At 42.9% G+C, this 10164-nt stretch overlaps 1 protein-coding gene across 1 annotated transcript; it reads left to right on the top strand.

Moving 5' to 3' along the window:
* Positions 1-412: 412 nt before the first annotated feature.
* Positions 413-9866, top strand: LOC130540872 (uncharacterized). The gene is made up of 5 exons (XM_057299972.1): positions 413-506; positions 6077-6179; positions 7851-7982; positions 9649-9707; positions 9810-9866. Exons 2-5 carry the CDS (start codon positions 6108-6110, stop codon positions 9859-9861), a joined length of 315 nt encoding a protein of 104 aa, XP_057155955.1. The 5' UTR covers positions 413-506; positions 6077-6107; the 3' UTR covers positions 9862-9866.
* The last annotated feature ends 298 nt before the right edge of the window (positions 9867-10164 follow it).

Genomic DNA, 10164 nt, shown 5'->3' with positions numbered 1-10164 from the left:
GTAGCCTGTAAATTGAGCACTGAGCTTCTTAGTTCCCAATGTGAAAAGAGAAAGAAGTTACAGAACAATTTGGTGTAGTCAGTAGGGAAGGAAGAGGAGAGTCGGGGAAGACATCCTATACAAGGTCATGTCTGAGATGAATCTCAAATTACAAGCAGGAGCTATGCACATCAATAAGGCAGGGGTGGGTAATATAGGTGAACTTTATAGCATACTCAAAGGCCTAGAGACAAGGTAGAGCATAGCAGGCCCCAAGCCTGTGAGCAAACCTTGGGGTTCTGTTTGCTTTTTACCATTTCTCTTTGCTTGACGGGATCAGGTTAGAACCAAATTGCATAATAAATCCTGCCAGAAATCTTCCCTTGCTGTTTCCACAGGAAATCATTTAAAAAGGTGAAATTCAGCCACAGCTACATCAGTTGCAAGAGGAAAGACATTCGGAAATTTTGCCTTTTCTTTTTGTTCCTGGTTTGGCAGAGAGAGAATACACGAAAATCGATTCAGAGGTAAATGCTCTGCTAATAGAAAAGCATTAACGATAAAAGTAGGTCACTGGCAGGGCCTTTCTACTCACCCCTGTGCTACCTGGATTACAGATACCCTTCATTACTGATACCAGCAGCTGCCTGGGGTCTGCATTGCCCATTTGCTACCCTGGATGTCCTCTGATCATGTCCCTGAAGCCCCCTGAACAAATGCCCAGTGCTGACCACGTGAAAGAGATATTCTTCACCTGACTTCTCATGTTCTATGCATTTTACCCCAACCAACCAAGCAACCAGCCAACCAGCCAATCAATCCAAGGTACTCACTGAGCATCCACTTTGTACTGGGCATTGAGCTGGAGCCAGGTCATGGAGAACCTTGTAAGACTTATGTTGCAAGTCAGGCTCCCAGGGGAAAAGATTCTGAGCAGAGATTCACATGCAGGGATTTTGTTGGGGAGTGGTTTTGAGAACAACAGATATAAGGATGGGAAGGAAGCAAGCTGGACAAAGGGAGGAAGTAGAGAAAACTGCAGTGACAATAGAAGCTGCAGGTGATCTTATGTGGGGGCACTGGAGCTGGGGTGGCCCCTCAAAGATGTTCCAAATTGAAGCAAGGGAGGCAGGCTTGTGTGCCTCAACCCTGACCAGTTGTTGCATAGAATGAACAGACATGACCTTGGATGGGGCAACACTCTTTCTAGGGAGGCAGTCAGCTATGAGTTATCAGCAGTCAACGGACCAACAGGTATATATGCCTGCTGCATAGTAACAGACCAATGCACTGAGACAGCAGGGTTTGCAGCAGAGAAAGAGTTTAATGATCACAGGGTGCCAAGCAAGGAGATGGAAGGAGACTCTCAAATCCATCTCCCCAAGGAATTCTGGGCTGGAGGTTTTAAGGGGATTATGGAGGCTGAGGGGCTGGAAATTTGGGGTCATTGATTGGTTGAGGCAAATAGAAGCAAATCATCAGGACATGGCAACTTCATTCCTTGGTGAATCAGCTTCTCATGGGGTCCTCCAGACCAGCTGACAACAGTAGTTTCACTGGTATGTAGGACCTGAAAGAATATCTCAAAGGGAAAACATAACATTTTATAATGTTCAAGTTGTTACCTGTAGAGTAGTTAAGGAGAACTATAATCTTCTAACAGGGTCTACATGATTCCAGGACAATAAGCACCGAACTATGAGGAAGCAGGTCAGAGGGCAAACTAACCTCATGATTAAAGCTGAGTGTGCTGCAAACTTCGTCTACTATGTTTCTCCCTTTCTTTCTTCCCTGATTAATTTTATAAAGTTCACAGGGACGGCTTCATCTACACTCCCAGGCACTGGGGAAATAAATGTCTTAGTCTTGTAGGAAGGTCAGGGCAGCACACCACAACATCCACTGCACCAAAGGAAGGAATTGAGATTTTATTCTCAGAATAAGGGGAATTTATTGCAGTGGTTTAGGCAGGGGAGTTGCATGGTCTGACCATCACTGTGAAAGCATCACTCCCGCTGGGTGATGAAGTGGGGGTGAGCAAACATGGCAGCAGGGAGACCAATTAGGAGGCTATTGGAGACATCTCAACCAGAAGGATGGGGATGCAGTGGCAACAGATGAAGTGGATAGTTTAAAACAGCAGGACACAATGAATAACTGGCTGGGAGGGTGAGGAAGACTCTGGCTTGAGCACCTAATGGATCACGAGATAGTGGATGCCAAATGAAGTCTGGGTTTCAGGAGAAGGCTGTGCACTCAACGTGAGGCAGATTGAGTCTGAGTTCCCTGGGAGATAACCCAGAGGAGATACGGCATCATTTGAGTGCGGCACTCAAAAGAAAAACTGAGGCTGGAGGTACAAAAGGAGGAAAATCTCCAGCTGAAAAATAATACCTGAGGCTATGGAGTCTTCCTAGTCAGAATGCATAGCTCGAAAATGAAAGAGGGCCTATGAAAGAGCCCTGGAGAAACACAGTCTTTTGTGTTTTTGAGACAAGGTCTTGCTCTGTCACCCAGGCTGGAGTGCAGTGGCACAATTATGGCTTACTGCAGCCTTGACCTCCCAGGCTCAAGCAATCCTCCCACCTTAGCCTCCTGAGTAGCTGGCACCAGAGGTGCATGCCACCACACCTGGCTAATTTTTGTGATTTTTAGTAGAGATGAGGCCTCTCTATGTTGCCTAGGCTGGTCTCGAACTCCTGTTCTCAAGCAATTCTCCCACCTCCGCCTCTCAAAGTGCTAAGATTACAGGCAAAAGTCACCACACCTGGCCAAGAAACAGTTTTTAAGTAAAGAGCAGAAGAGTGGAAGCCAGGAAAACAGGCTGAGAAACATAAGCCTGTCAGTCAAACACCAGGAGAATGTGCTGATAATGGCACTTTGCAATGGTCACTATGCAATGAGACTTGCAAAGATTATTTTTATATTATTTGAAGTGGGTATAACTCCTGTCTTCTCCTTACAGTTGGAGAAACTGAGACTTACACTGCTGGAGTAATTTGCTCAGGATTGCACACTCAGTAGGAGGGGTGCAAGGCGTTGCTCTCAGACTTTCTGACTCCATATCAAATGGCCTCAATCACTCTAATTTACTGCTATACAGAAGTCAAGATGATGGGGAGTTTTTCAGGAAGGAAAGAATGGTCAAATCTGGAAAATTCTGCAAAGAGGAAGGACTACCATTTAATCCAGCAATCCCACTACTGGGTATCTACCCAAAAGAAAATAAGTCATATGAAAAAAGACACTTGCACACGCATGTTTATAGCAGCACGATTTGCAATTGCAAAAATGTGAAACCAACCTAAATGCACATCAACCAATGAATGGATAAAAAAAAAAAAGTGGTATATATACACCATGGAATACTACTCAACCATAAAAATAAACAAAATAATGGCACTTGCAGTATCTTGGATGAAGTTGGTGATTGTTATTCTAAGTGAAGCAATTCAGGAATGGAAAATCAAGTATCATACGTTCTCATAAGTGAGAGCTAAACTATGAGGATGCAAAGGCGTAAGAATGATACGATGGACTTTGGGGACTCAGGGGGAAGGCAGGGAGTACGGTGGGGAATAAAAGACTACACACTGGACATAGTGTACACTGCTTGGGTGAGAGGTGAACCAAAATCTCAGAAATCACCACTAAAGAACTTTTCCATATAACCAAAAACCACCTGTTCCCCAAAAACTACTGAAATAATTTTTTTTTAAAAAAAGAAGGAGAATGACAGTACCCATGCTCTTTTCAACAAGGAAGGCATTGGTGGCTTGGTGGGAGTGCTTCTACTGAAATGATGGACATGAAAGCCAGACTGTGCTGGACCAAGATGGAATGATTAATTTCTCTGAGTGCACTGGGCATAAAGTTATGATGTGGAATTATCCACCTTACTAGGTTTTGCAGTCAACCTATGACTTTTTAAAAAAAAATTATCTCTGTGTGACTATTTTGTTGATCATAGGGGTCCATATAAACCCTATTGGTTCACTTAAGAATGCTGGGTGTCTACAGAGAGAATATGGATAGGCAAAATAGTAATAAGTAATTTTAACAGAAGAAGGCAAAGTAATAGCTACATTTAATGCCACTGTTCTTAGGATATGGTCAAGGACTGGTCCACTCTCCAAAGGATTTTATGATAACACTCAGGCTTCTTTTGTATTGATTTGACTGAGATATTGCTTTCTTTTTTCTTGGGTTTAGAGAAAATTCTTATTATGATAATAATAGTAATAATAATCACATTTATTGACTCAAGACATAATTCTAGAATTCCAATTATATGCTAAGCACTGGAGATCCCTGATAAATCAAAGTTCCTGTCCTGGGTGAACTCACTCTTGTTGGAGAGGAAGGAATATAAGCAAATATATGTGTTATTAAGTGATAAGGAATAATGAAGGTGGTGTGTGGTTTTAGTGGAGAGCTCAAAGAAGAAAGTGGAACCAACGTGATGGAAGGGGGAATACTATATAGAGGAAGATTATTGAAGGAATGCACTTAAGCTGGCTCTTAAACAATGGAGAGAATGTGACACTCAGATGGAATGTGGGGAACATAATGCATTTGGGAGTCTCAGTAGTTCCACATGGTTGGAACCCAGAATTTTGTAAAGAAGCACCTGGAGAAGAAAAACAGAGAGGCACCTCCCCACAGGATACAACACTGCACAGCTTGCTAAGGTGCTTCACCTCCATTATGTAAATGGTTCTGCAAGATATGGAGAAAGGAAACTTACATAGACTGAATTACCTAATATACTCCTGGCATTTGAGCTTTGAGGTTTTAAGTTATCCTGTGTAAATCCAGCCACATGCCTGAGATGTGAGTACTAGTTACCATCTCTGCTTAAAGATTAGGGAAATTGGTCGGGCTCGGCGACTCACTCCTGTAATCCCAGAATTTTGGGAGGCCAAGGCGGGTGGATCACGAGGTCAGGAGATCGAGACCATCCTGGCTAACACGGTGAAACCCCGTCTCTACTAAAAATACAAAAAATTAGCCGGGTGTGGTGGTGGGCAACTGTAATCCCAGCTACTCGGGAGGCTGAGGCAGGAGAATGGCGTGAACCCGGGAGGCGGAGCTCGCAGTGAGCTGAGATTGCACCACCGCACTCCAGCCTGGGTGACAGAGCGAGACACTGTCTCAAAAAAAAAAAAAAAAAGATTAGGGAAATTGAGACCCAGAGAAGATGACTTGTCCAAGGTCTGAACATGGAGTTTTCAACTCACATCTATCTGACTCTCAAGTCTGTTCTCTTTTTATTACATGATCCTGCCTTTTTGCTATACCTAAACATTCATAAATACAGGAGGGGATGCAGGATATTATATTCCTAAAGAGCATAGTGAATCATTCATGGAGCTATAGCTGGCCCCTCCTTGGCACAGCATGATTTCAAAGCTCTTCTCTCCAGGCAGGCTGGTCTAGGAAAAAAAGTTACTTCCACGTTGACCTTTAATACAAATGAATGTGAATGATCGGGGAAGGGGAGGAAGCTAGATTTAAATTACTTCTTGAATATTGATTCTGAAAGCAGGAACTTGTGATGTGGACTTTTAATGATATGAACATATGAAAAATGCCAAGATCTTTTTATTTTATTAGATTAATTTTTTTAAATATTTCCAAACAGATTTGCAACATAAAGTTTGCAGGCACAGGAAGAGAAAGGTTGGGCAGGGGTGTGAGACCCATTAAAACAATAAAACATTCCTGAAGTTATACCCAAGTTAGGGAGGAAGATTTGTTCTTTCATTCATTCATTCATTCATTCATTCATTTCCAATGTTAGTGTTCACTGTGAGTCCCTATAATCTGTGAGTCCTCCTATGCACCAGGCACCACTCAAAGCACTGAGGATCCCTCAGTGCACAGAATAGACAAAAGCCCTGCCCTGCAGAAGTTACATTCCAGTAGGAAACACCATGGAACTTCTGAAATGCTATGCCGTAAATCTAAATGGTGAACATGATATTTAATGAGGACTCAAGAGACCAGAATTCTATCTCCAGTCCTGTTGCTAACTAGCTTCTCTCTCAGTAAGACTACTTAACATTTCTATTTCTTCATTTCCTCATCTGTAAAGTGGGAACAATGCAACTTACACTTCCTGTTGCATGGAGTGGTCATGTGACTCAATCTGCTCAAAAAACAACACAGACTGCTATGTTCCAAAGAACACCAAACAGGTAATAACTCCGAGCATTTACTACTCCTACCCCTGCTGCTGCTGCAGCTACTGACATTATTACTGCCATTGCTACTACTACTTCCACTGTTACTTCTGCTGCTGATGATGCTGTTACTGCTACCACTACTGCTGTTGCTGTTATGACTACCACTATGTCTACAACTACTATTGCTGCTGTTACTCCTACTACCACTGTTTCTTCTTGCTCCTCTTCTACTACTACTGCTATTCTAATACTGCTACTAATGCCATTATTACTATTATTTCTACTATTACTATGACAATCACTGCTATTGCTATTTTTAGCACACTTTACTCTTGGCTTCCATGACACTCATTTCTTGGTTTTCTCTTACTTCTCTGGGTGCTCCCTCTCAGTTTCCCTCAATCCATCTTTCTTCCACCCCCAACCCTGGTACCCTTCCCTAGTACTCTGTGCTTTCCTTCAGATGATGTCAACAATTCCCTCTAAAATGCTATATTTTGATGAGTTCTCATAGGCATTTTCAGTCAAGATATTTTGAACATGACTTCTCCATGTTTTGGAAAAAACTCCTCTCCTGGAATCTACATTTGGGTGTCTCTCAGAAGCTTCAAACTCAATCTGACAAAAGCTGGACTCTTGCCCTCCCCTTCCAAATCTGCCCCCTCCCTTCCTGTATCTTCTGTCTTAGGAAATGAAACCCTGACTTCCATCATCATCTCACAATAAACCTGGCAATTATGTCCAACACTCCCTTTCTCTTGTTCCCGAACATTTTCTCACTCACAAATTCCTATGGATTTTACCTTATAAATGTTTTTGATACTCTCAAAGCCCTGACTTCACCACTGCATAATCTAGGCATATAACAAGATTACACTGGTACCCCATAAATTTATACAAATTTTTAAATATATTTCTTGAGCATGTCTACTTCTGTACATCACCCCCTCAGCTCATGAGATTGTCTCCCATGTCACCAGGACCATTATTGTTGTTTCCTAACTTCCACTATTGGCCCCTTTAGTTAACTCTCCATTTTTAAAAGACCTTTCATGATTTTTTTTTTTTTTTGAGACGGTATTATTCTGTCACCCAGGCTGGAGTGCAGTGGGGTAATCATGGCTCACTGCAGCCTCGGCCTCCTGGGCTCAAGAGATCCTTCCAAGTCAGCCTCCCAAGTAGCTGGAAAGAGGTGTGCACCACCATGCCCAGCTATTTTTTTTTTTTTTTTTTTGTAGAGATGGGAGTATCACTACGTTGCCCAGGCTTGGTATTCAACTCCTGGCTTCAAGCAGTCCTCCCACTTCAGCATTCCAAAGTGTTGGGATTACAGGCATGAACCACTGCACCCACCTATTTCATACCTTTTCTTTGTTTGTAAAATCAAGTTCAAAATCTACAACATGCCCCTCAGGGGCAGCCTGATTGTCTCCTTCTCCCCCTCCAGCTTCACCCTAGGATCTTTGTCTTCCCTCTTGCTTTGACCACGCATATCTGTCTCCTCTGTGAGCCAGATTCTTCCATCGCAAGGTCTTTCCACATGCTCTTTCCTCTGTCTGGAATGTTCCTTTAGCCCCATCTCCCCAACCCACCCACAGGGCTCATACTCATCTTTCAAACTTCATCTTCACTGTCATTTCCTTCAACCTCCTACCTAGACTTGCTTCCCTTTGTCAATCTCAGAGCACCGATGGATTTTGCCTTGTAATTACCTGTATGAGTGAAATCATGTTCAAAGACTCTCTCCTGATAGAACTTGAAGGTCAGGACACGCTTGTAATCCCAGTGCCAAGAACGGAGCCTGGCACAAAGCAGGTATTCAATGAATGTGTACTGAGTGAACAAACAAGTAAATCATCACCACTGTTGTTATAAAGTCACTGCCCTCTGGAGATTTCAGTTCCCTCTTATGAGCATCCCATTCTGTGAGATTTTGTTTTGTTTATGAAATGTTCTGCTCTACTCCCTTGAACCTAGCAGGATTCAATTTGGCTTTCCTTCCATTCTTCCCAGACTCATGTGGGACAGACCTTAATGCATGCATTTGGCTCTAATAAACTCAGTTCCAAGGTATTTGAACTTCCTGCTATTTTGGGGTGGCACTGTTACGAAAAGGGGAAAAATCACTGTCCTCTAACAATTATTATCACTGTTATTGCCATTTGAGCTAGAAGCCACCTAAGCAGCTTCTGAAAACATTTCAGATAAAGAACCTACAGTATGCCTGAGTCTGTTTTTTATTTTTAAATTTTTCTCTGGAGCTTCCTGGACCCAATCACCCAGAGATGGTAGAAGGGCCCTGGTGAAACATACCAGCCCTGAGGTGCCTCATGACTGACAGATCTTTGCAGCTATGGGCCAGCTGCCATCTGCCAAGTGGCCTCCAAGGGCTCCTGCCAAGAAAGGAGAGGCTCGAGGGAGCAGGAATTGAAAATAACTTAGTTTACACAACACACATACACACGCAGTCTTATCAATATCCTTGGCTCATTTCAGACGTTCAGCTGTAAATATCAAATTCTCAAGGGTATTTCAAAAATAATTGCATTAGAGCAGGTCTGTTGGGTCCACGCCCCTTAAAGATAAAATAAACCTCACCCCATCATGTGCCCTCACCCATAAACAGATGACAGGGAACTCAATAGAAACTCAGTTTATATTTATACTGAAGCTCTGTTCTTCCTGATGAGACTCTCCATTACTCCAATAGGATTTTTCTTTCCTTTAAAAGTGACTCTTGGCTGAGCATGGTGACTCATGCCTGTAATCTCACACTACTTTGGGAGGCCAAGGGGGGCAGATCACCAGAGGTCAGGAGTTCGAGACCAGCCTGGCCAAAATGATGAAACCCCTTCTCTACTAAAAATACAAAAATTAGCTGGGTGTGGAGTGCACCCCTGTGATCCCAGCTACTCTACTCTGGTAGCTGAGGCAGCAGAATCGCTTGAACTTGGGAGGCAAAGGTTTTAGTGAGCCGAGACTGCACCACTGCACTCCAGCCTGCGCAACAGAGCGAGATTCTGCTTCAAAATAAATAAATAAATAAATAAATAAATAAATAAAAATAAAAGTGACTCTTGGTCCTGGAATGTCTGGGAAATAGCAGGAAGATGGGCAGAACTTCCTCTAATCAGCCTTCCCTTTTGTGCACTCAGAACCATGATCCCGCTCCCAGCTCCCCTGGACCCCTGCTAAGGTGCCTGCTGCAAATGGATCATGCTCTGTATTTTACAGACGTTGTCTTGGTTGCTGCCATCATAACCCCTCAGGGCCCAGGTCTCACAGTACCGTCTGATAGAGCTATCTAACCCCCTAAAAGCCCCAGCTGTTTCCATACTTCCACCTCCCAATTCTGAGTCTCAACGATGCTTGCCTCCTCCTCTCAGCATCCCACATCAGATCCCAAGTTACTCAGGATTTATAGGACTCTCAGGAAAGCAGTGAATCACTCCCCCTTTCTCTACCTATTACTCAATCACAGGTTCCGGAACCAGTTACCAATCAAAGGAAGATACCAAATATCTCCAGCCTTTGTCTTGGGTGAGTAGGACTCAGCCAGGTTCTTCAGACAGTGTTGAGAACGCAGACCAGTCAAGCTTGCATATTTTCTAAAGATTTACTGGACTCTCTGTACTTTCACAGAAGCAGACAATGGCCCTTCACCAGTAAGACCAAGAGAATAAGAAAAAAATAACACAAGTTATGTATTGAATGTTTACCAGTCTTCTAATCACTTCACAGGCCTTACCTTTCATTGAAATTTACAAGAGCCTGATGCTTTATGTGGTTGTTGTCCTCCTCATTGTTGCTGTTATTATTTTGCAAGGAGAAAGACTGAGGCTCAGAGTGTTTAATTAATTTGCCCTTCCATTGTCAGGCAAATGACAATGCTTTTTTGAAACATGTATCTGTGTTGATTCCAAAACCTGAGCTTTTAAAATTATTAAAAATAACAAAAGCTGACATTTAATGATCACATTACCGAATGCTAGGCGCT

The sequence above is a fragment of the Pan paniscus genome, chromosome 18 (assembly GCF_029289425.2).
Source record: "Pan paniscus chromosome 18, NHGRI_mPanPan1-v2.0_pri, whole genome shotgun sequence".
Classification (NCBI taxonomy): domain Eukaryota; kingdom Metazoa; phylum Chordata; class Mammalia; order Primates; family Hominidae; genus Pan; species Pan paniscus.
This window is presented reverse-complemented; position numbering and strand designations above follow the sequence as displayed.

Excerpts from the sequence above, each read along its gene's own strand:
- LOC130540872 (XM_057299972.1), top strand. The coding sequence starts at position 6,108 with ATGGAGTGGTCATGTGACTCAATCTGCTCAAAAAACAACACAGACTGC. Across the intron at positions 6,180-7,850 it reads TTCCAAAGAACACCAAACAG|AGCACCGATGGATTTTGCCT; the intron begins GTAATAACTCCG and ends TGTCAATCTCAG. Across the intron at positions 9,708-9,809 it reads ATCTCCAGCCTTTGTCTTGG|AAGCAGACAATGGCCCTTCA; the intron begins GTGAGTAGGACT and ends GTACTTTCACAG.